The sequence below is a fragment of the Stegastes partitus genome, unplaced genomic scaffold (genome assembly GCF_000690725.1).
Source record: "Stegastes partitus isolate 25-593 unplaced genomic scaffold, Stegastes_partitus-1.0.2 Scaffold143, whole genome shotgun sequence".
Classification (NCBI taxonomy): domain Eukaryota; kingdom Metazoa; phylum Chordata; class Actinopteri; family Pomacentridae; genus Stegastes; species Stegastes partitus.
In genome coordinates, this window is record NW_007577874.1 from 682,913 (window position 1) to 709,375 (window position 26,463).

General features: G+C 41.3%; 1 protein-coding gene across 1 annotated transcript in view; it reads left to right on the forward strand.

Annotated features, from left to right (window-relative positions):
• The first annotated feature begins 3,429 nt into the window (after positions 1 to 3,429).
• Positions 3,430 to 26,463, forward strand: part of LOC103355335 (gamma-aminobutyric acid receptor subunit rho-3) — a 29,401-nt gene continuing 6,367 nt past the window's right edge. Inside the window, exons 1-4 of the mRNA XM_008279084.1 lie at positions 3,430 to 3,566; positions 12,390 to 12,502; positions 23,289 to 23,356; positions 24,931 to 25,154. Of these exons, the coding sequence (XP_008277306.1) occupies positions 3,430 to 3,566; positions 12,390 to 12,502; positions 23,289 to 23,356; positions 24,931 to 25,154 (542 nt within the window). The remainder of the gene's footprint in view (positions 3,567 to 12,389; positions 12,503 to 23,288; positions 23,357 to 24,930; positions 25,155 to 26,463) is intronic.

The following is a 26,463-nucleotide window of genomic DNA, read 5'->3' on the forward strand; positions in this document are numbered from 1 at the left end:
AGTCCTCTCCCCCTCAGGAGGGTTAAAGTGCTCCAGGTTAAAGGCTGGTCAACGGCGCTAACGAGTGGCGCTCTTTATCTGTGGCTGCGTAATTACCACGACCTCTGATAAGACTGAAATAGTAACCAGGAGGGAGCTGCTCTCTGAGCAGCGAAACCGACGGACCTGTAGAATCAGGCAGCGACTGAAACAACCTGAAAAACCAAACACGTGTCGAGGCCTGGATTTAGAAAAGTCCCATTATTATTATTATTACTGTTGTTCTTCACCTGAGGAAAGGTTCACGTCGACTAGAACTAAAGACGTTTCAGTCTGTGTCATCAACAAACACAAAAGATGGTCGTCTAACTTTTAATTTACTTGTATTAGTGCTGTTAATCCTAAGTTGCTGTTAACTTGTTGGAGGTTCATGTGCAGCAGTGTTCAATATTCAAGGCAGTAATGTGTTGGCATGTTGGCCTTATGTTCCTGTACGAATCTTTAAGACCCTTTGTGATCTCTGATATGTTTGCAAAACGCTTCCTTCATTTTTACGGGTTCGGAATTTGCATTAAATACGTAGAAAATGTTGAAATTTTGCAGCAGGTTACGGAGGAACCGGTTCCTGTGTGCGGCAGGAAGTCGTCAGAATTAATTAGCTAGCGGGCTGTTCAGCGTGTTGGCAGCTACATCGTGTAATTACAAAAACAAGTTCTTAAGCTAGTTAACACGTGTGTTGTGGTTCATGTGTCCCGCCTACATCCATCCATTTGTACTTACATGCATTACTTTGCGTGAACACCAGGGGGCGCTGTCGTATATTTACGGACATGACTTTAACAAACTGTGATTGTTGACGCCTAAGTCGGTTTATCTTCAAAACATCACGGCTTGTGGGACGTTCTTTGTGTGCAGTGATTAGCACCAGTGTTAATATTGAGCTCAGACTTTATTCAGTCTTTAGAAAAAAAAGATAATGATGTTTCAGTTTCAACCACATTTCAGTGCTTTAATTTTTATAATTTTGGAGTTTTCTTTAACAAAAACATAAAAAATTTTATCCAATTTTTTGTCAACGAATAAAGACTTTAGTCTTTGTTTTAAAAAAAACAACAACAAAAAAACGTGCTTTCATTTTTATCAAAAAAAAGCTGAAAAGATTTTCGTTAAATTTTTGCTCACAAAAACTACAAACATTTTAAGTCTAGTGTTTTATTTAAATCAAAAACCAAACTAGTAAAACAAAGTTTTTAGTTGCATTTTTAATTACAAAAACTGAACGATTTAACTTAAGTTTTTTTCAACAACAACTAAAAACATTTTAACCGAGCTTTCGTCAAAGCTACAAATATTTCAGTCTAGTTTTTGTAATGAGGACCAACCTGATGGTGAATGATTAATGCGATCAGTGGAAAATATCCTCGTTAAAGATTAATGAGCTGTTAATGAGTAGCTTCTGAATCAGGACCACGTAATGTGAATCAGTTCATAAAAATCAGGGAATCGACTTACTGACCTCAAAACTTCACTATAAAGAACAGTCGACCCGTTTGTTCGTCCAAACTGAGTCAACGTGTGGTTTCTAATCAGTCCTTCGTTATTTGAGCACTTTGTGGCCGTTGTTTACTCATTAAATAAACCCCCAAACAAACAAACAGTCACTTATCGCCGCTGAATTCTCGCCTAATCACAAAAAAGAGACGGAAAGGTTCTCGAGATTCGAGGCTGATCTAATCTGGGTCATTATCAGGTCAAACAGGCCGCGTCCCGTCTTGTTTCAGGCTAAACAGATCTTCAATATTCTGACATGAATCAATGTCTTCACATGTTTTCACCATAAAATGCTGGCGGTAGAGATTGTTGTTGTTGTTGTTTTGTTGTTTTTAATGTGCAGAGAAGATTTTATGGAATCTGGTAAAATCAGGTCTATTGTGGAGGGAAAATGGGAAAAATATAAAAACTAAAAGTTTCTTAATTTTCTTTTGAGCAATTTGCTGTTATTGTACAAATTTTCTCTGTTTTGATCAATTTCAGAAAACAAAAAGTAAAATAAATTTTTTTAAATTAAAAACAAACAAACAAAAAAACAGACCAAAACTGTAAATAAAATCCACATTAAATATCAGTATTTAAAACAAATAAATAAATAAATAAATAAAAAATTGCAAGTCATTATTTTACAGTAATTGATTGCAAACTTACGCTCTCCTTCTTTCTTATTTTAAAGAACAATTATTCGTATAAAGGATTACAAAATTGGCAAATCCTTTTTTAACTGATATTTTACAAATTTCTCTGTTTTGTTAAATTATAGATTATATCAAGTAAAATAGAAGAAAAGAAAAAGCAATAATTTACATGTTAACTCTAAAAAAATAAAAATAATAACAACAGGCCAAAACTTTAAATAATCATTTTAATAATTTTAATATGTTTATTTCCTGTTTTATTTTGACATTCTCTGCCTGTGTGTGTCTCTTGTGTTTCTACTTCCTCCCTCTGTCTGTGTTTCCCTCCTTTTTACTTGAACTCATTAGTTTGTCTCGTCTCCTAAACTTTCCTGTTTTTGATTTTTTAATCTCCAGTTTATTCTCGTGTCCACCTGCCTGGTTTGCACCTTTCAGTTTTTGATTCTTTTCTTACTGGATTAGATTTATGGTTTTAGTTTTTCTTTAACACAGTTTTGTGTTTTGATAGTTTTGTTTGAGCTACGTCTGTTTCCACAACATTCCTGCCACATTTTTCCCGCCTGACCTTCCTGAAACTTCTCAGTTGCCCCAAAACACAAACACAACGACTAAACAAATGTGTGGTTTGTTTGTTTGATTGCGTTGGATTTTGTCTTCCAGAGGTGTAAACTGAGGAAGGCGAGGCTGGATTAGACGCGTTTCGCTCCAGCTCGGATTAAAAACCTCCGCGGATCTCGTCGACCTTTTGTCGTTTGCGTCCAAAGCCCTGATTTTCCATCTTCCCTGGCGGCGAGCGGAGCGGAGGTGTGCGCTAGCCTCATATAATCACACCAGGTGCCTGTTTTTTCATCGTGCCGCTGAGAAAATCCTGATTACTGACGGGTTGGTGTGTGTGTGTGACTGTTTGTAGGTTAGTGAAAGATTGCTGTGGCCGTAGATAAGAAGATTAGGGTGGAATTAGTGTCATTCCTCTATCGCCGCGAGGAATGGATTCATATCGATTTTAATCAGCGATAGAACCACAAAAACTGCAGATAAAGCGGCGCGAGGCGAGGAGCGGAGCGAGTGGATGGAGCGGAGCGACGGGTCCTGGAGTCGGCCGGGATGCTGCAGCAGCTGGACGCTGATGTGCCGCCCAGACTGTGAACCTGCAGCGCTGCCTGGAGACCTCGGGGATGTGCCACCGGCTTCCTTAGGCCACCGCCGAGAGCTGGAGGCGGTCGGGATGCTGTGTCGGCTCCGGCGGGGAAACCTGTGAAGAATGAAGCTGGACCTGCTGGCCTGCCTGGCTCTGGCCGCCGCCGGCCTCGTCGCCATGGTGACCGGCGGCCGCACCTCCAACCGCAGGAAGCACAAGGAGGTCTTCCTCGGCGAGAACAGCAAGTTCAAGTTCGGCGGGTGAGAGACGTTCAATTTATCAGACACCAGACATTAGCTTCAGTCCACCTGCTGTTATGCACGTCTTCTGTTTGCACATTGACCCTCTGAACCCGAAGCAGATTGTTTTCTGTATTTATTTGTCCAAGATGGAACACGTTACTGCCTGAGAAGTGTAAAAAAAAAAAAAAAAAAACACCTCTGACACATTTCTACTCTCTGTTGGCTGCACCTTTGTGGAAACAGCAGTTAAATGTCTTTTTCACAACCTTCCTTCTGCTTTTTTCTGCCTGAACGTTCCCCAAACGTCTCAGTCCTCCAGAAACTGCACCGAACACAAATGCAACAACTAAAAAACATTGATTTGTGTGTAGCTGCAGGGTTCGTTAGCTTGTGTTGTGCTAAAATTTAAATTTGCACATTAACCGTCTGAACATGAAGCAGCGTTTTTTGTTGTTGTTGCATTTATTCGTGCAGTTTTACTCACGACAGCTTTCTAGATGAAGATGGAACACGTGAAATGTGTAAAATGCTGCAAAAGGTTGAATCTCTGAGCAAACAGCAGCTCTTTGTGCATTTTAGCACATTTTTACTTTCTGTGAGCTGCAGTATGAAATCTGTGGAAACAGCACAGTTAGATTTCTTTGACTTCGGTCACGTGGTTTTGTTTGAGTTAAATTTCTTTTCCTACAACCTTCCTGCTGCGTTTTCCTGAACGTCCCCCAAACGCCTCAGTTGTCTATAAACTGAACCGAACACGAATACAACAACTAAAACAAATGCATCAGTGTGTTTGTGTGTCGCTGCTGCCGGGTTTGTTAGCTTGTGTTTGGGATCTTGAAATGTAAATTTCTGGATGTTCATTTTTTGCTCTCGTCACATTCATTAATGCAGTTTGTCGTATTTTATTTACTAAAGCTTTCTAGATAAATGCTAACTGTAGTTTCTGTGCGTTTGTACACATTTTTACTCGCTTAGTTTCTTTATCTGAATGAGTTTTACGCGTTTTCTTCACATTTATTGTCTCGTTTTTGCCTTTAAATGTGTTTAATCAGAAAATGTGCCCAAACGTACAGACAGTGTGTGTTTTAAAAGTAAACAGAAGCAAAATTAACGTTAAAACTGATGCTGTTCCTTCGTAAAAAAAGACACGGACGTTAAACTAACACAACACAAAGCAACTGCACAACAAAGGTTGTGAGTTTTTACACATTCTTACTCACTGTGGCTCATTTCTCACTACAATATAAATCCCTGCACCTCGAAGGCAACACAACAACCAGAAGTAGAGAAAGTTGAATTTCTTGCATCGTTTAGTTTACAGAAATTGAACAAACGTGCTTCCAAGTGCCAAAGGTGTCGCCAGTTTTGGGGAAAAAAAGAAAAAGGTGGTTCTACATGTTCCAGACACTCTAGAAACGTGTTTCACTGTGCAGCATTTGTCGCCCAACAGCTGCTCTGTGTACGGTTTTAGAGCCGCGCTGCATTTATTTTAGAATTTGAAAACATTTACAGATTTTTTTGGCTGATTGTCGGTTGTGTTGAGGAGGTTTGAAATGTCACGATTCTAAGCTGAGGTTCGGTGAAATATCCTGACAGAGCTGCTCATCACTCAGGATTCATTAAAGGACGCCCGGAAACATTTAAAAAAACCTGATGAGTCTTTGAGCTTTTAGTGATAAACGTCTTCATTGTTTTGCTGCTCTGCGTCCTGTCTTTGAGCCTCGCTGCATTTATTTTATTGATTCAGTTCATTTCTGCCTGAAGTTCAGCCGAATGTTCACAGGATCTCTGTAACGTGACGGCAAAACTGTCACGTTTTTACACAATCTGGTTAAATGCTTTTTAGGGTTTTGTGGTTTGAAAGACTCCTGAACTCATCATTTAATCGTATAAAACAAATATATACAATATAAATAAAATACATGAGTTAAACTACAATAATCCGTTTCTTCCACCGTCGTGGTTCAGCTATTTTCCAGACAATCTTTTCTCCACAATTATGAAAATAAATCTCTACTGCTGGTGTTTTATGTCGAGTAACAACAATAATACAAAATGTGTTTTTTTCTGTCCTATAAAGGCCGATTTAGAAAATCTGCAAGTAACATCGTATTAAATAATGGAAGATGTGGATCGTCTTGAATGTTCTGAAGAAATAAAACCTAAGCGACGGCATGTTTGGCCTTAAAATGACCAAGATAAGAGATTAACAGTTACAGATAGTAAAAAGAAAGAAAACCCTGATAATAGCAGAGGTCAGAGGTTAAATACTGATCAGGATCTGGCTTGTTTTGGGAAAACACACCGATATCTGTGAGGTGTTTGGTTGCAGATCTCTTAACTGTAACTGCAGCAGGTCGTAGTTTCAGGGCAGTTTTAGGTGATGCCTGTTTCTTTGGAAGCTGCGATTTCATTTCTAACGGCGACGTCACATGAACCGGTTCCACTTCCCCGTTCCGTGTAAAAACCCACAGACCTGCCGGGAAGGAACTCCGACTTCTGAGCATTTCTGGTTTTGCTGCAGAATTAATGGAAATGTGTTGACAAGCGACTCGATGGTTTCTGACCTCAGTCACCTGCGGGTGGATTATTTTAGTCCAGAAAGTGCAGCGGTCGCTTTTAAGTGGAGAAACCGTTCAGCGTTTCTGTTTTCGTTGCTCGACTGACCGCCGCAGGTCCAACAGATTCCAGGTTTTTGCTATAAAAAAAATTTAAAAATTCAAATAGTGGATTATTTGTTTAATGGAAGAAGAGCAGCAGCCAAGTTTCCAGAACTAACGAGAGCAGCTTCACGTCTGTGCAGCTCTGCTCCAACGTGGGAGACGTGACATCGCTGCTTCAACAGTGATGCATTCAGTGTTTTAACGCTTTTCCTTATTGCTTCATTCAGACAGTGAAGCGCTGATGTTCCCCAACCAGACTGACCAGTACGTCCAGCCGCATAATAAAGCAGTAAAAACCAGGAGACTGTGATATAACGATATAGTTAATGTTGCACAGAAATCGTTGTAATCTGAAGTTCAAAGAACGTTTTAGGAATTTTAAAGGTTCAAAGTCAGACGTGATGCTTTAAACAGAAAGTTCAGAGTCAGGTTGTGTTAGATAAGCTGAAACACATCGTAGAACATTCTCCTGTTAAATAAAGGACGTTCTCAAGGTAACGTCCAGAAAACGTTATAAGAACATTTTTTGGAATTTCTTTAATAACACACAAACAACCTAAAACAAACACTTCCTGTTAAAAGCATGAACAGAAGTTTGCGTAATGTTCTCAGAACATTGAAGGAATATTCCAACAAAATGTTCCTGTGAGGGTGAAAGTGAACTCAGAACGTTTTCCAGATGTTCTCAAGGCCTCCGAGGACAGAACTGTTTTTATAAAACGTTCCGGTGAAAGTGGAGCATTTAGTCTGCGATTCTTCTGCTGCACGATAACTAATCAAGCATTAGGAAAACGCTTCAAGAACGTCAGGGCACACAGAACAGTTTTAGAATGTCTCTATTAAACGTTATCCTGCTTTTAAGAAGAACATTCTGGGAACTAATATAAAACACCTCGCAGGAAACCTCACTAGAAGTTTGCAGAACCTTCTCAGAATGCTTTTAGAACAAAAAATGAAAATCGTGGCAGTAAATGAGAAAGGGGAACATTCTGCAATCTGAAAAGTTGAAAAGTTGCTCCACAAATTGATTCAGTTAAAGTCTTCACCTGGTGGTGCAACCAGGTACTGCATCTGATCTACATCACGTTTCCTTACATGCGTGTCCTCTAATGGTGATTGCTCGATAGGTAGACCAATACTGGTGTTGAAATGTGGAGAAGTTGCTCCACAAATCGCTTCTCACGACCCAAAATTTATTGTGTATCTCTTAACGCAGCTCTAACTTCAATTTAAAATTGAAAGTGATACAGAATGCTAGCATATCCGACCAAGTAACAGTTCCGATGTGACTTTTTAGATTATATCTGCACTAAGCAGCCTCGACATTAACCAAGTAGACATTAAGCATCACACAAGTCTTCGTCATGATGCCCTTTGCTAAGACAACACCCACAATGCTCTCTGCTTGCCAACACTGAACTGCAGGTAGTCCCAGTTAGTCCGAACAGGTAAAGTCTCCACCTGGTGGAACAACCAGGTACTGCAGCTGATCTACAACACGTTTCCTTACATGCCCGTCCTTTAACGGTGATTGCTCGATATGTAGACCAATACTGGTGTTGAAATGTGGAAAAGTTGCTCCACAAATCGCTTCTCATGACTCAAAGTTTGTTGTCTGTGTCTTCATGCTGCGTGAACTTGTGTTTAAAATTGAAAGCGACACAGAATGCTAGCATGTAAGAGTTCTGTGGCGACTTTTACGTAATAACTGGCCGTAAAAATGCTCATTCAGACATGAAACCACCGTCGGATTAGCAGAAATCACTGCAGGTTTATTTGTCTGAGTCGACTAATACCACCGCAGAAATAGTTGCAAAACATTAGAGACAATACACCCTTTAATTGGGATGTTGTAATTATATTAAAGGCTCCATATTGGATTCTTTATTACACTCACAGCGTCCGGCCCCGGCAGTAAAACTCTAGTTTTACGGACCGGTAAGCGAGCTGATAACTGACCTCTGGCGTCACTCCAGAGAGAAACTGTTTGTAGAAGTCACATTTCGGTCAACAGCTGACGTTCGTGTTGCAACAGTGAGATAAAAATACAACCTTGATGCGACCCGAGTGATGTCCTTGGAAACAGCGCCGTGACTCAAGCAGGAAACGGGGAAGTGACTCGAACAAAACCCACTCAGCATTTAGAGGTTTCTGCTTTCTAGGAACAACAGAAGAGCAACAACATGCAAAACAAACCCGAAACAGAATTCAGTCGACTTTTCTTCTGTGAACTTTTAATAATTAACCATAACAATAATAAAAGTCTAAACAAGTCAGCTAATGTCACTTAGAGACGGTTTTGTCAGGAAACAGCAGGTTGGGTAATGTGGCATTTGGCCACAAAGAAAAGCGTACAATTACAGTTTTTAAATAATGTAAATATTGTGTTTACATCACGCATTTTTTTCTGGATATCAACATTTGCTTCTAAATCAGTGAAGCTACATGAACGGGCAGCCCTGTTTCTGTTTAACTCATATTAAATTGTAGGGAAAACAAAGGAAATAATGGACTTTTTGAATCTTTTGGGTGATTTTGGGGAAACTCAGCAGAGCTAGAAAACCTCTCTTCAGGTCGCTGTACAGAAAAAAAAACACGCAAACAAAAAAATAGTATTTAAATACAAGAAGGGGAAGTCAGGAGGACTTAGCCTGGAGCTGTGGACGGTCTAGACGGCACAGGAATGGTACATGAACATGACGCACTGGCAAAGGACAAAGGGAGACTCAAACATTAAATACACATGTGAGTTAATGGGAAACAGCTGGACAGAGTTAGGGCAGAGCGAACAATCAGCAGGACAAGACAACAGGAAGTAGAGCTGACAAAAGCAACATGAAAACAAGACTGCAAAATAAAAGCTGGCAACAGAAACAGGAAGACGAGGCAGAAACTAAAGTATAACTTGACCCCATAGTGACCCATGACACTGAATAGCCTGAACGTTAACCAAGTAGGCATTAAGCATCACAGAAAACATCCTCATGGTGCCTGTTGATAGCTGAACTCTGTTAAACCGCTAAAGGCTCCACCTGGTGGCACAACCAAGTACTACAGCGACACATTTCCTGACATGCGCGTCCTCTAACGGCGATTAATCGATAACTAATAATCATGTCGTGGCGGTTTGCTGGATGTGTCCGCTCGCTTTCTTTCCTTCCACTCCTGCTCCCATCGGCTTTGGCAACAATATTTTTTAACAATTTTCAACTTAAAAGAACAACAAATTGGGCTCGTTTAGATGTTTTTTGACAGCTTCATGGGAAACATCTTTTCTAAATACCTTAAGAAGCAAACATTCAACATTTTTATCGGCTGTTTCTGTGTCTTTCGTTGTCTTTATCTCATGAAACATGAAATATTACAACTATCCTGGTTGAAAACAGTCACTGAAGTCTTAGATGGACGACGTTTAAGTAGTTTCTTCTTCTTTTTTGAGTTTTTTATAGCGATAGCAGTCAACCCCTTACCATTCCCACGTCCCGCCGACGGCCACTCAAAGGACACAAAATGATGAGAAAGAGACACAAAATGACCACAAAAAAGAAAAATGACAACAAAGTGACACAAAATAACCAGAAAAAAACACACAAAATGAATAGAAACAGACACAGAACAACCACAAAATGAGCATAATGAGATGCAAAATGATCACAAAGAAACACACAAACCACCCAAGGGACACAAAATGATGACAAAGAGACACAAAATAGCCACAAAAAAACACAAAAAGACTATAAAGAGACACAAAATGGCCACAACAACACATTAATGGAAGTTAATGTGTTGTTGTGGCCAAAACAACTAAAGAGGAAAAAAAAAGTTTTACAAGCTGTTGTTGCACTTAAAGGAAATGAACAGTTGTTTTTATTTAGCTGAGATCCCTCAGTAGTTATGAGACCTGCAGTTCTTTCCACTGGTTGACCTGATTTAGTCGACAGCGGTGGTTGAGTTTCAGTATAAAAAGTTTGACGAAGCAGCGACCGCACAAAGCTAAAGGAGCAACAAACCTCAGTGTTGTACTTTTGTAGAAATGATAATGCCATTTTAAAAGGACAAAGGACACATATTTACTTTGGTGTTTTCATGTGTCAGATTGGATCCAAGCAACAAGCTGCCAGACTTTGTTTTTTAGGAGTTTTTGTGCTAAAAACTACAAAAACAAGCGCTGGGAGTTAAAATGGGGTCAAGCCTTTCGTGCGGTGCTGATTTTATTTAATTAAATTAGCCCCGGGATTGGGATTAATTAGTTTTTTGGGGGATTGCGTCGTGTGATTCAAGGTTAATTTGAGGGATTATGGGAAATGGGATTTGGCTCCAACCGTTGGGCGACCTCGTAGCAGCGCAGCGACACGCGCGTCCTTGTTTGTGTGTTTTAAGGTGTGCGACTTTCGTTTGTCGGGTTTTTGTCGCCTCGTGTTCGGCCTCGCATCTCCAGCTCTAATTACAGCTCCTGCTTCCTGAACGCCGGGGTTTCCCTGCTCCAGCGCCTGTCACATATAGTTAGCGTAGCTGCTCATTGTGTTTATTTTGCGCTTTCCGAGGACCGCAAACACACACGTGCCGTCGCCAAGCGTGTGGAAGTGGCGTTAAAGTGGAGCCTGGAGGCTGAACTCTCTCCGTCTGCCTTTTACACAAAGTCCAGATGTCTGAACGTCTCCTCGTGTCAAACCAGATGTTAATTAAGTGACAAAAGAATTTGACCGTCTCCATGACAACCGCTGCACATAATCCCCACAACAAACATCAGACGTGTGATTGTGAGTGTTTGTGTGTCTGTGGTGTGAACAGTGTGATATGTTAGAGCTTAAACAGAAAACTTGAGCTTAAACATCCAGAATGAGAGAAAGATGCAGTTTTGTGTTTGTTTTTTGTGTCGCGTCTTTATCAGAGGTCTGCATGTCTCTGTTGAACTTTTGTGTTTGTGTCTCTTTGTCGTCATTTTGTGTCTCTTTGTAGTAGTTTTACCTCTTTTCATAATCTTTTTGTGGTCATTTTGTGTCTGTTTAGTCATTTTGTGTGTTTTTTTGGTTAGTTTGTGTTATTTTGTGGTAATTTTTTGTGTTTTTGTTGGTCATTTTATGTCTCTTTGTAGTCTTTTTGTGTTTTTTGTGGTTATTTTGTGTCTCTTTGTCATCATTTTGTGTCCGTTGAGTGATTTGTATACTTCTTTGTGGTAGTTTTGTGTCACTTTATAATCATTTAATGTTTGTTTGTGGTCATTTTGTGTCTTTATACTCATTTTGTATTTTTTGTGGTTATTTTGTGTCTGTTTAGAGTCATTTTGTGTGTTTTTTGGTTAATTTGTGTTACTTTATGGGAATTTTGTGTTTTTTGTGGCTATTTTGTGTCTGTTTGTAGTCATTTTGTGTTTGTTTTTTTTTGTTTTCATTTTGTGTCCCTTCAGTGGTTTGTGAGTTTCTTTGTTGTAGTTTTGTCACTAAGCTCACTTTGGTTCTTTGTTGTAGTTTGATTTTGTCTTTCTGTTCGTTTGTGTCGCGTTGTCGTCGTTTCTCTCTTTGTTGTGACTTTGTGCCTCTGATGTGTTTCTGCAGCTGTTCGTAGACGTGGTGTCTCTTCTTTGTCATAGTTTTTTTGTCCTTGTTGTCATTTTTTGTCTCTTTAGGATATTTATTGTTTATTTTTTGTGGTAATTGTGCATCTCTCTGTGGTAGTTTTGTGTCTCTTTACACGATCAGATGAAGAACAAGGCTTTAGTTTCCTGCTAATTCTGATTTATCATGTTTCCCAGGAAGCAAAATGAGGTAAAGTAACAAGTCTGAATGTGTTGGTGTGTCGTCGTGCACATGAACCTGTTCTACTCAACGTGTTTCTGAGGACATGATGACTCACAGCAGCTTCGAGTGTGTGTTTGATCGACGGGCTTCCAGCAGCTGCTGTTATCAGCCTGCAGCAGCACGCGGGCCTGATTCTGGAACAGAATAAAACGCTTTGCGTGCACGCCGGTTATTTGTTGGTGGATCCGAGCCACGTCTTTGATTAAGGTTACGGGTTTGGCAGGACGAGAGCGAGCTGCAGCGAGGGCGGAGGGAGGGAACCACAAAGTGTGTTTTTCTAATCAAAACCTGCAATTACAGCCTTAATATGCCTAATCAGTCAACACGCTGCCTGTGTGTGTGTCTGTGTGTGTGTGTGTGTGTGTGTGTCGCCTCTGCAGACGCATCGACTACAAGCTGAAGAGGCAGGACAGCACCAAAACTCTGCTCATAAAAACTGAACAACTGCTGAGGATCGAGGAGCACGACTTCGCCATGAGGCCGGGCTTCGGAGGTCAGACGCACAAACACACACAATCTTAGTCAAACACACACAACCACAGCCGAACCGACAAAGGCCCTCCCGGTTCTGTCTCTGATCCCTGATGATTTAATCCACTCACTCACACTTCGCCTGACAGAGAGAAATCACTCGCCGCCGTCCCACGCTGATGATGCTGCGATGGGCACTGGGTCACCCACACAACGGCTGTGTCGATCCAAAAATCACCAACCCTGACCCAGATTACGCCATTGTGTGGCAGCACGAGTGTCAGTGTGTGTGTGTGTGTGTGTGTGTGTGTGTGAGCATTAATGCATTTGAAATACAGTCGGACTCCGTGTGCTCGCTCAGATGTGATTGTGTGTCCTTCTGTGTGTTGCTGCAATAGAACAAGTGCCTCGCTGTGTGTGTGTGTGTGTGTGTGTGTGTGTGTGTCTGTGTTTGTGTGTGTGTGTGTGTGTGTGTGAGTCGGGGGGATTCGTGTGCATTAATCTGGATTATATTCCAGGTCTGGAGCAGATGGAGGGGTTTGAAACAAACTGACGTCTGCAATAAAGATCATCGCTATCAAACACACAACAATGCAGTCGTTCAAACACACGAGGCCAAAGACTTCCGTGATAGGCTTTGAAATCGTGGATTAAAATTATATCAATATATGAAGTGAAAGCCTTTAAGGCGATAAATATTGTAGATTTATTAGTAAATCTGTGTGTTTACATTAAGAGATATTAAGGTGGGAAGTAACTAAGTGTTGTTATGAGCAACATCTCACATGGGAGGACGCCGATCGTCATCCGTCCTCACTCATCTGGCTGCAGATTTGATCTTCAGCATGGGAGACAAAGACTTTGTTGTTGTTGTTGTGTAACATAGACATGAAAGTAACTTTTTGAGATTGTTTCAGCAGATTTGATTTGATTGCAGGGAATTTATTCTCTCCCGTTAGATTTGAAGCAACTTTTCGCTTTAAAAAAAAGTAAGTTTTGGGTTTGTTTTGAATTTGTGAAGACATTTCAACTCAACTCATAAACCTTGAGCTGTTCATGTAGATAAAACTGACTTGGGAGGGACCTCAGGACTGTGTTACCCGATAAGTGGAACCATAATGGGCGGATATTATTCATTAGCATCATTCCCAAACATACGGGGACGTCCTCCAGCTCCCAGTGGTCTCAGTAGGCTCCGTATCACTCATGTAAAGGAATGATTTTGCACCAAATCTACAAATCTGTTCTGGAGGAGGCTATCTAGTGATACTTGTCGGTTTTGTGGTGCTATCAGTTATGAAATTTCAACAAAAAATAACTTTCTTTTCACTTTTGTGACCACATATTTCATGTTAATAAGTATTCTACACGTGTAGTTTTGTGTTATTGTGACATGAAGCTACACGTGGTTCAGAAAACAGAACTAGCTGACAAGCTTAGTGAGTTGGCGCAATGTTTTACTGAAGTACAGATTAGGGCTGTAAGGTGGGGCAGTGGTTAGCACCGTTGCCTCGCAGCAAGAAGGTCCCCAGTTCACGGTGGGGACACCCGGGATCTTTCTGCGTGGAGTCTCCATGTTCTCCCCGTGCAGCGTGGGTTCTCTCCGGGTTCTCCAGCTTCCTCCCACAGTCCAGAAACATGTTGAGGTTAATTGGTGATTGTAAATTGTCCGTAGGTGTGAATGTGAGTGTGCTTGGTTGTCTGTCTCTAAGTGTAGCCCTGTGATAGACTGGTTACCTGTCCAGGTGAACCTGCCTTCACCCTGAGTCAGCTGGGATAGACTCCAGCCCCCCACCACTCTGGTGAGGTATAGATGATGGATGGATGGATGGACAGATTAACTGGATCAAATATAAAGTTAGAAAAACAGTATTATGAGCAGCAAAAGTTGTGTTGTTTCAACGTTTTGCTGCAGCCTTTGAGCCTCCGTTCAAACAAGTGAATCTCCACTCCTGACCTGTTTACTGCCTGAACGTGACTTTGGGTTAAAAGCAGAATTAAAACAAACCACGCTGGCTGCTGGCAGGAGTCTGGACTGGAGCTGCGGTCTCCACCCGAGTCTTGGAGGTTTTTACTGTCATTATTTGCTCCACCACAATAGGCCGCGTGTCATGAAAACGTAAACACACGTCTTTGTAAGCTTCTGAAGCGAACACAATGCTGTCATTTTTCCCCTGATGACAGCCTCTTCCTCTCATTCTTCCAGTGATCTGATCTTATCTGTGCTCGTCTTCGCTTTGAAACTCTCACTTCTGACCCTAATTGTAGTTTATTGTGCTGCTAATAGGCGGTTTTTAAGACTTTATCTGATTGCTAGTTATGATCTTCTGGAGTAAAACTACACCTTTTGAGTCCCTGATTTAATTTTTTTTTAATGTCTAAACTTCTAAAGTGAAGTTCTTCTTTCCCATTTTTAATTTTCCATCCCAGCACACACTGTCCCTGCTGCCATCGTATCTCCTGCTCTATATGGTTGGTTGGCGTCTCTGTGGTCCTGACTGTCATTCCGGGTGGGACAACAAAAGCACCACTGTCTGCCCTGCGGCATTTCCACGGACTATAATTTTACACGGCGGGAAATCTCAGCATTTTTCTCCCCCTTAGATAAGCCTATAGCTGCTGTGTGTTTTTCTGGAGAATCAAAACCTCCCCCTCCTCAGATGCCACGACAGAAATACCTCCAAGTGACATTTCTTCTTTATTTACCGTTGAGCGCTCGTAGTATTTCGTCTAAATCGAGGTCAACCTTTAGCGGATGTCTATAAACTTAAATTAACCCCCGCAAACTGCTTCGGGCTTTTCTTGCCACTTCGGCCTTTCCGCACATCCAGATACCGAAACGCTTGTAAGTGATTTAATAGCAGGCCTTGGACTCCGCTGGCGTCCTGCCTGGCGCTGGTGTATTTTGGCTGCGGCGTCGCAATGTGGGACGTCGCTTGGGGCTAGTTTCAGGTGGCCGACGCGGCTTCTGATTGGCAGGCTTGGGAGCATAAAACCGACGAACAAGTTGCTGGTGACAGTTTGATTGCAGGTGTTTCTGTCCTTAGAGAGGTCTGACACCTTCTCAGACAAAGTGAAGCCGTTACTGACGCGCTGAAGGAAGAATTTCTGACCTCTAGTTCGAACTCGGGAGGTTTGCAGCTGTTTGCAAAGCAGCTGGTACAGTGCTGCCCGTTTATTATCACACATGGAGTTATGACTGTATCCGGGATATTCAAGATTAGCGTATCGAAGTGTCCGCAGAGATAGAGCGCTGAGGAAACTGTGTCTGTGTGACGAAAAATGGGGGTTTATGAAGTCAGAACAGGAACGTCTTCACAAGATCAAAGGGACAGTTAGTCTGAACGCCAACATCCCGACACCTGGACTAGATTCTCACATCAGGTTTCCATGACAACCCGGCTTGAAGGGTTTGATGGAGAAGCAGCCGATGATGTCGCCCCTTAATGAGCCGCCGAACCCAGATTAGAACATTTTGAACTAAACGGGTTCATAAAAGACGGAGCTCTGACAGCGCCTGAGAGCTGAACGATGCCTGGACAGAACCTTGAGTCCACATCTATTATTCAGTGTCCTCTTGCATCTCGTCGTCCTTCACTCGGCGACCCATCAAGTCGCTTCTTGTGCAGCGGCAGGGTGGGGACAAATCTGCATAATATGCTTTTTGAGGAGACCTGATGATCCACGATAAGTACGATTATTAAAACAAAACTTGCAGAAGGGCTGCTGTCATCAATGAATTCTCAGAAACATCCTTATTTCCATCTACAAGGCTTGATCTTCATTGAAAGATCATACATTCTAGGTAATAAATGCTCTTAATGTGCATCACTGCTCAGACGCTTGATTAACTGATCTCCTTATGAGCCATTTCTAATAATAAACCGTGAGAACTTAACCCTACAGCCCGATGGACGCCTCTCGGTTCGATGGCTTTTGAAGTATTTGAAGAGTTAATTTGCAACAACAGATCACTCCATCTCCACAAACCTTAAGATAAGCCACTTTTCCATCATCTACCTGAGACAATATCAGTCAAACTTAAGTTATCTCTGTTTTTGTCATTTCTACTGAATCAAATCCACTGATTGATATTATCTCAAGCAAACAACAAAAAAATAAGTTTTCTGAAAATCTACAAAAGTGGAGTTATCTGTTTTGTGGTTTTGCTTGAGTGAAACTTCCCCTTTGTCGGTACGAACAGCCGCCCCATCAATAGAAGTTATTTCCTGTAATCAGAGGATAAACAGAGGATTAATTTATCAGGATTAACCAGCTGAGCAGTTCAGTTATGACTGACGATTGTCTTTGATGTCAGACAGCGTGTGAATAACTCAGTGATCAGATCTCAGGTATCTGACAAACAAACCAACACGTTGCCGTATGCAGCTGACCAGGGTTTGATCATCTGCCATGCGTGTCAAAAAGCAGGATTCTGACATTACTGTATGACAATAAACGGGCTGCTTTGCTACAGGTTGTATAGGAAATGATTCAGGACTTGATATGTAATGATTTTAAATGGGATGTTCTATAAAGCGGGATGACGGTACGTGGGCAGCACTGTGTAAAAACGTGGATTTGGGATGAGTTTTTGCCTTGAGTGGAGGAGTTTATGTACTTTGAGTTGTTGTTTTTGAGTAGAGGAAGAACAAAACTGGAGATTAACGGTTGGATCAGTGCAGCATCTGCAGGAATGTGGACGTTGTACAGATGTGTTGTGGTGAAAAGAGAGCAGAGGCAAAAGACCTTCCTACTTTCACCCGTAGTCACTGAACTGAAGAAGTAAGATCGTGGAATATAAATGGGTTTGTTTTGTGATTTAAATATAAGTGAAAGTCTCACATTAGGGCCTTAAAGGGTCAGTCCGTGTAATTTCAGGTAGTGTTGTTGCTCCATCGTCTCAAATTTTGTTCCAATTTCTCTTATTTATTATTTGGGACCCAAAGCTAGCTTAACGTCTTACATGTGAAGCCCTTCTTAGGGTTCAATATGTCCAGAAATATTAATCCCACAGCCGTGAAACTTGGGGAAGATACAGACGAATATGTTTCCAGCAAAGACTAAATGTTTCACTGTTGGTCCTTAGAAATGGCTTCACAGGTCAAATGGTTTATGAGAGTGGAAATACTAAAAACCCCACATCTGATAAACAGGAAGTTCTCAGAAATCAGCCAAAATATTTGATAAATAATTAAAGTAAAGCAGCAACATGTTTCCTGAGTTGACTCTAGTTCTTCATCTGAGCCTCAGACCGTGATGTGAATGTGTGATCGTCCTGCAGGTCAGTCAGTCTTTTATCTGAGCGTCGGTTTACCTTAACAACACATCAAAATGTGGCCCACTGCAGCTTTAGGGTCACGTTTTTCTTTTGTCCCTTAATGTTTGTGTGCTCAGCGTTTCACTGCGAGTCTCTTAATCCCTGCAGATGGATCAGTTCATGCAGTCATAGGCGGCGTAATGTTTCGTCGGCAGCAATCAGCAGAGGGGGAAGGTGAGAGGTGGAGGGATTAAGAGGTGACTCTGTGGACAGCCCGGCTACAGGATCCATACCGACTGAAGGCAGCCGAGCGTGACGCCTCAACGCTGTAATGTAATGAAAGCTGTGCTCGCGGCGGACTGAAATGTCTGTAGGTCTCCTGCCTACACGCTGTATTTACAGGACCTTTACGACGCCGTAGCCGTGGTTTTCTGGGTCTGAGCACATTTACAGGAAGCCCTGCGTGCTTTACATCACAGCTAACCTTTCAGGAAACCTCGCTGCATGGTTAGGATGCAGTTTTTCCCCCGAATCACTGCCCACGACTCAGTCCTCCAGTGACTCAGGCACGTCTGGTATTCGGCTCTCTGTGGTTGGAAACACAGCGGAGCGAATAAAAGCTGATTGTAAGAGGGTATCGTCGAGAAAACGTGAATCAACAACGGCCTCAAGCAGCCAAGGTTTGTCACATGTAGTTCATAAAAACAGACAATGTCCGACTGCAAAGCAATCATGAGTGTTTCCATTTAGGCGCAGCGACAAAAGCATCAGATGCAAGAATCGGGTTGAAATAAGGATCAAAAATTCATCTGGAATTGTTTTTCACATCCTGGCAGCAATTTTAAAATCTGTTCCTATGCGTCCGTGTGCATCTGTGTCAGAAAAAATGAGAATAAACATAATTTTCTGATTAACTTTCTACATTTTCTGTGTTCAAACACACAAACTGAACAACAAATTCAGGCCAGAAACCACAGCTGACATCATGTAAATGTGGTTTATCTCCAGTTTACTCCATTGATCTGGTCGACATCCACCCCGAGAACCTCCCGGCAAACAGCTCACAAATGCAGCATTTCATTCATTTGTTTAAATCTCAAGGTTTTTCAGCCAGAGATTAGTTTGGTTAATGCTTCACAACGAGGAAAAGGATTCAGTTTTATATCAAGGCAGGCTGATTTCGTGCAGACAGCGTTTCTCAGGCTCAGGTTATTCTAAGCAACAGATAAAACGTTTTTCCAACTCGGTTAAATCTGGGTAATTTGGTTTCTAACTTCAGTCTGTCTTTAAACTTTTATTGGCGAGCTGATCGTTAGAGTCAGAGTCACCTTGAACACTTCTGATTTCTTCTCGATGCAGCGTCTCGTTTTGATTGTTGAATCCTCGTGTATACGTTTGGCTTCAGCTTGACCTCCTTTTGCACGCGTCCGTCTATAAAACGCAGCCTCATGCCTCAAACATACCCTGACTGGGTGTGACATGGGAAAAGGAAAGCAGTAAAGAAAGTAGAGGGAGACTGGGTGACCTTCAGCTTCAGGTTTTTCCCACCGCCGGCACTCGTCGCCGTGGTTACGCTGAGTGTTGACTCCGCTCTGCTGGTGGTTTTTACGAGTCGCCGGGACAAAGCCGGCTGCAGCAGGAGCTTTACGGTCCGGCCTGTCAGATGAACTTCATTAAGCGAAGTGTTTATTGAGCTGCCGGTCCTCGAACATTCAGGCCAAATGAACACACTTTGCTTTCCACAAAAAAAAAACAACCCAGACACCTCGGAGGAAAGCTTTTTATTTCTTGCCGTCCTTGAGGGTGAAAGCAGGAATGTGAGCCGGTAAACCAAGTCCAGACGGAGGTCGCAAGCAGACCAGAGTGAGCGTCTGGGTTTGGGCACTCTTAACCAGCAGACATGGTTTCGGTGATTTGCAGGATTTGCAAAAGGGGGAGAAAAAAAATAGAAGCATTGTTTCCGTACTGAGTCGACTCTCATGGATGGATGTTTATCTCACATCCAAACTGCTCTGATGCAACCAGAACACCTCAACTCCACCTGAACCCTGACGAGAAAACTCTGTCATATGTTCGTAACTGAAAAGTCATCAGTGTTGCGTCATTTATCACAAACTGTAGAAACAGAAAGAATCACGAGGTTTTCAGCTCTCTGGTGGTCCTTAATGAATCCTGTAACGTGTGATTGACTAGAACAGTAGTCCAGCTTAACATCGTCAAAACCACTTTATTCTGCATGTTGCATTTAAGAAACTGCCTGAAAAATAAACCTTTTACACCAGATCCTAATGTGCACAGCTCACCACAGATGTTTCACCGTGTTGAATGTATCGTCCAACAACTTGCTGCTCTGTTTTTGAGCCACGCTGCTTTTATTTTCTGCTCTGTTGAGACGAAATCCGCAAAAATCTCAGTCAGTCAGACATTTTTGGTGTTTTTACAGAATCTGATTCGTGCAGATTTCGATACGAGACGTGCAGAGTAAAGTGATTCTGATGATTTATTATGATTTGAAGCTCAGGTTTGACTCATTGTCCAGATGAAATTCAGCTCACATGGGATTAGTTCAAGAACTGATGGAGAGTTGCTCATTTTTTGTCTGTTTTTATAACTTCTGGCTCTTATAAATGGTGTAGATTTGGTGCTTTTTTAAAATAAAGTGACACAAATACGACAAAAGAGACACGACAAAACAACAATAAGGAGACAAAACTGTAACAAACGAGACACAAAATAAAAACGAGACTAAATAACAAAAGTGAGACAGAAAAGTATTAAAAATTGAGGCAAAACTCACACAAACGAGATGCAACATCTGCAACATAAATACAGTTTATTATTAGACACTAATGTCACATTCTGCTGCAGAGTCTCTAATCAGTTATAGAGTAATTTACTGTTTGAGTAAATTGCAATGTGAAAAAACAGTGAAATGCAAAATCTTATTCCGCGTTCTTTCTTTCAGCTACAGCTCTAATGCGGTTTCTGCAGAGCCGGCTGACCCACAGACTGTCGGTTCCTGATCAGATTCTGCTCCATGATGTGTATTTCTGCAGATGTGCGCTCATCTGCTGGATTCACTTCGTCCCAGATGTGTTCTGCCTGATTCACATCTGCAGATTTTGTTCCCTGTGAGGTTCTTGAGCCAGTTTCTTGCATCATCCTGCTGCAGAAGATCAAAACAGAAAACCACCTGTGACCTGTGTGCTTCAGCAGATTCCACTTATTCAACGAGTAGTTTTGAGCAGCTCTACATCCAGAACAGTGACTTAAATGCAGCTGAAACAACTCAGCAGTGCAAACCATCCAAACAGGGTTCGGACGAGCCCCTCATTGTGTAACGTTTAGCTTTAAAAGTTCTGCAGCTTAAAGTCATTGTTGATGCTTGTGGTCGGAACAGGAACGAGCGCTTTCGGATGAATCCTAAAATTAGCTGCGTAGGTTTACGGAGGAGAGCACGAAACATGACTAGAGGTGGTTTGGAGACGCACAAACATCCTGAAAAGCTCCAAACTCTGTCAGGTCCTGATTGTTTGCTGGAAGCGGAGCAGCAAACAGTGAGCGAGCAGCGCTGATTGAAGCCTCGCTGGGTTTTTTGTTGGGGATTTGTGCTGTTGGGCTATTTCTGCTCTGTTTGTGTGCACAAATCAGGTTGTTCAGGTTTAGCGGTTAAACGAGCGTAATCTGCTAATGAGGCGGCCGGAGGAGGGGCGGCGACGAAGACAGACGGCCGCGGTCGGCCGGTGGCGAAGGAAGAGGACGGAGTGACCAGAGTGAGGTCTGCGGACCAGAACCGGTGATGGGATTAAAGAGACAGAAGCACAAGAAGTAACTGAGCCCTGAACCTGATCTTCTGTTCAGTCGTTTCTACCAGTTTTAATCCAAATCGTTCAAAATATTCAGTTTTTCCAGACAAAAAGAAAAACTCTAAAGAGAACATGTGTCAGTGTGTTTGGCTCCATGCAGACGTTGATGGAAAATGAGTTTCTGACTGGAAGTAAAAACACAAACTGGAAACCTGGAACAGTCGAATTTCAAATGTGAACCTCTTTTACTGACTGTAAGGAGAACCAAGTGTTGAGTCTTTGTCTGTCCTTCAAGCTGTTTCACGTTTTGAATAATTCTGGACGGTTTTTGAGTTATTTTCTCAAATTCTGGGTTAAACTTGATGAATTTCAAGTCATTCTGGACAAGTTAGAACTCATTTTAGACACACTTTTAGTCGTTTTGGACATGTTTTAAGTTGTTTTTGGACAGCTTTTGAATTATTTTTGGACCGTTTTTTGCTTGTTGTCCACACATTTAGGTCATTTATGAGTCATTTTGGCAAAGTTTGGGTAAAACTTGACAAAATCCAGGTCATTTTGGACATGCTTTAACTCAATTTGGGCAAGGATTTATTAACTTCAGACAATATTTGCGTCATTTTGAACAACTTTCCAATGAACTATGACTATGAGTCATTTTGACAAATCTGGGATAAAATTGTACAAATTTCAAGTCATCCTGGACCCTTTTAAAGTAATTTTGAACAATTTTTTAGTCATTTTGGACAATTTTTTAGTCATTTTGAAAACTTTTGGGTAAAATTGTACAAATTCAAAGTCATTTTGGACAAGTTTTAACTTATTGTGTTAAAATGTTAGTGTCGAGATGTGCTGATTATGAAATCACTATGTCTTTTTTAATATATTGACACTAAAAATCAGTTTTCATGTTGAGTCTTTTTTTTGGTAAATTCTTGTCAAAAACACCAATTTTTAATTCCCCATGATTCAGAGAACCTCCAGAGGGTGGGTCCTTTGTATGGACACTGTAGTGAAGCTAGTGAAGGATTTATTGCGTCCCTGTACGTAGTGTGTCGAATGCAGCGTGCCAAAAATACCAGAATGCTTTTCTGACCCACAATCCTTTGCAGGGCCCAAGATGCATCACATACCTCGCTCGAGTTTGAGCTGCCAAAGTGCACAGACAGCTGATCTAGCTTTTATCACAGAGCATGCAGCTGTAGTAGAGCTGAAGGAACAACAGAATGCAGGTCAGTCCTCGTTCCTGTTCACCCTGAAGCCTGATTGGATCGCTGTGACCCAGTCAGGCTGCAGAAGACTCCACACCTGGTTGTAGAAGCTCTTCATCTGTCAGTGAGGGCGGCTGTGATTCAGTGTGAGCCTGTTAGACCTGCTGCTGGGTTTCACACTGGTCTGACTGCCTGTAAACTGGGCCGAGCCCAGCGTTCCCACCACACCCTCGTTCAGTTAGCTCCTAAGGCAGGTGTGCTGCTGCATGTTTGGTAGGAAGCTTAGTTGTTTCTGATGGTAGTTTATTCAGCGTTGATTTATGAACAACAACATGTTCGTTAATTGTCTCCCGACGCAATAAATAAATAACGTCACTAAACCAAATGCAGCTGGTTCTGTGTCGACCTTCGGGACCTTTCATGCAAACACAGGTCGGGTTTTGTCCTGTAAGCGTCGCTGGAGGCACAAACTGTCACAGATTTATGAGCAACTGAGCAGAAAGCTAATGACGTTCTGTGTTGCTGTTTCAGGTTCGGCCATCCCTGTCGGCATCGACGTGCAGGTGGAGAGCATCGACAGCATCTCAGAGGTCAACATGGTGAGACGCTTCATAAACACCAAGCCTCATGTGTTTTTATTGTCCTTCTCATCCACGACCGAGTCAGAAAAACAGATCTTTGCTGCTCGCTAACCCCCACAGAACCGACTGCATGAGTTCATACAAGCTTGTTTTTGTTTTATATACCAGAGGATTGTTGAGGCTGTTTTTAAATGACATCAAGTCAAATTACAAAAAAATAAAAGAGAAAAGAAATCTAACAGAGAAAAAGACGTTAAAACATTTGAATGAATAAAAACATTAAAATCCCAAGTTGAAGGAAAAAGCTCATCAATGCAAGAACAACGACAACAACAACAACAACAACAACAACTTCAATAATAACAGTAACAACGACAATAATTACAATAATGTCAACAACAACAAAACCAACAGCCATAAAAACCAAAACAATAACAACCATAACAATAACATTAAAAATAATTAAAATAACAACAATATTAACTAGAACAATAAAAACAATACCAACAAAACAAAACAATAGCAAAACAAAAACATTAATATCAATAATGGCAATAAGAACAACAAAAATAACAGAATAAATAGTAAAAATAACAATAATTATAACAACAATAACTGTAACAGCAACAGCAATTTGTAAGATCTACAACAATAATTCTAACAACAACAACAACAACAGGAAGAAGAACAACAATAACAACAAATGTAATGTGCATTATTATTAGTTACATTTTTGCTTCTATGTTTACCTTAAAGTTTTTTGCAGACAAATTTTATTAAGTTTGCACCGAATGAGTGCATTTCAAGGAGTAAAAACTGACTTTCAGTTTTGTTTTTTTCACCCTGACATTGTGGTTATTTTATTATTTTGTTCTTTATATATATGTTTGTTGCCGGCTGCTTGGTTTTATCTTCCGTCTGCTTCATGCTGCACCTTCACACTTTGTTTTTAAAAAATGCTTCATAAATAAACACCTGTACATATCATAATGATAGATGTGAGCTCAGATATATCTTACCTCTTTTTCTCTAAAATCAAAACATAATAACATTTTATTCACATTTTCTGTCCTTGAGTCTTTATGTGCGGCAGCTTCAGTCGAGGCATCGTTATGTGGAACTTCTGAGGGTTTTTAATTGATGCCCTTCGTGCAAAGTGTCAAAGATAAAACTCGGTGCTGACGCTGAAGCTGCTTCCTGCCGCTCCGTCTGGTTTGTGACCCTTCAAGTGTTTCGTCTTTGAACTCGGTTACTGAACCGTTCCTCCGCCCAGCAGAGATAAACAGGGAGAGGATGGTGTTGTCATGGCAGCCTGTTATAAAACCATCAATTCTTTGAAAAGAAAAAGAAAACCAAAACTCAGATTTTTTTTTTGTTGAACAAAAGTTGAACATAATTAGCTGCAGAAAGATGTTTCATGATGCAGAATGTATCTCCCAACAACTTGCTCCTCTGTTTATCGTTTTGAGCCACGCTGCTTTTATTTCATTGATCAGGAATGTTTTATTTTCCTCTCTACACAGCCTGCAGTTCAACTCAATAGTCATCAAAAATAAGAACTGATATCAGGCTTCCTTTGTCGCCCCCTGCAGGACTTCACCATGACTCTGTACCTGCGTCACTACTGGAAGGACGAGCGGCTTTCGTTCCCGTCTCGGACCAACCAGAGCCGGACGTTCGACTCTCGGCTGGTGAAGAAGATCTGGGTTCCCGACGTCTTCTTCGTGCACTCGAAGCGCTCGTTCATCCACGACACCACCATGGAGAACATCATGCTGCGGGTTTACCCCGACGGAAACATCCTCTACAGCGTCAGGTAAAACTGTGACAACACTCCTACAGGTGAAAGTCCTGCGTGGAAGATGATTGGCTACGACACCTGTTAGCCCCCCGTTAGCATAGCTTAGCATAAACACTGGAAACAGAGGAGAACAGTTAGCATGGCTTCATAATAGCACGCTAAGTCCTTTTTTTAAACAAGTTATGTCTTTTTGCAAAGCTAAGCTAACTAGCTGCTAAACTGTAGCTTCAAATTAAAAAACGTTGCCGAATTTAGCTTCTGATTCCAGCTTCCACTTTGGCGGTTAACGGAAAACTGAGCGACGAATTCTCAGTTTTTTCACATTTTAATAATGTGCATCCAAATTAGACATTTCGAAACCCACTTTAGGATGTTTAAAAGCTTTAAAAAGGTAGATTTCACTGCTTTTGTTTCATATGCACACAACATTAGACCTAAAACCCCCATATAGAGACGTGTACAGACTCATATAGACAAACCAGCTAACGTTGGTTAACATTACTAAGAAAACGTTTCGTCAAATGTTCAAACTTGGTATTATGTTTTATTTGTTTTGTTTGTTTGTTTGTTCCTACTTTATAAAGCGTCTTTGAGCATCTTGAAAAGCCCCATATAAGTATTAATATTAATATTATTATGAAATGTTAATGTCTAGAAATGATCCTTTAGGTTTAATATAATATTTTAATGTCAACATTCAGATTATGTTCCACGATAACAAAGGAGAACGTTCTCGAAACAACATTTGAAAACGTTGTTGAGGCCTCGGATGACATCTGCAAACCAGCGACGATATTCTTTGGTGCAAATGAGCAACAAACATTTTGCTTTTTGTTCAAGAATCCATCAGAGGAACGTATTAGACTCACTGACGTTTGGTGAATCCGATACTGAAATACAAGAAATGAATCTGCTGTATGGCTGCACATTTATGAGGTTAATGTTCATTTGTCAGGAAAAATAAACACAGAAGGTTTTACAAAGGAGAATATTTAATAACTGTGGAAGATTAGTTTGTTTTTATGACATTTTAAAGCAGAAAATCACCTCTAAACTAATTCTTTTGGCCTTTTGTGAATAAAACTAAACGTATATTTAACATTAATACACCTGCAGATGCTCTTGTGTGCCTCTGACTTCATGTTTGGGCTCGTTTTCATGCTGCAGAGTGAGTTTGGCAGCGATCAGACGCCTCCGTGAAGGTGCTCTGTGAGATTCCAGCCTTCTGCATGAATCTCTGAAGATGCGCTGAAACGTTTCTCTTTGCTGCCGTCTCGCCACGAAAGGCGGCTGATAATTGAACGAGCCGCGGGGACGTGTTGTG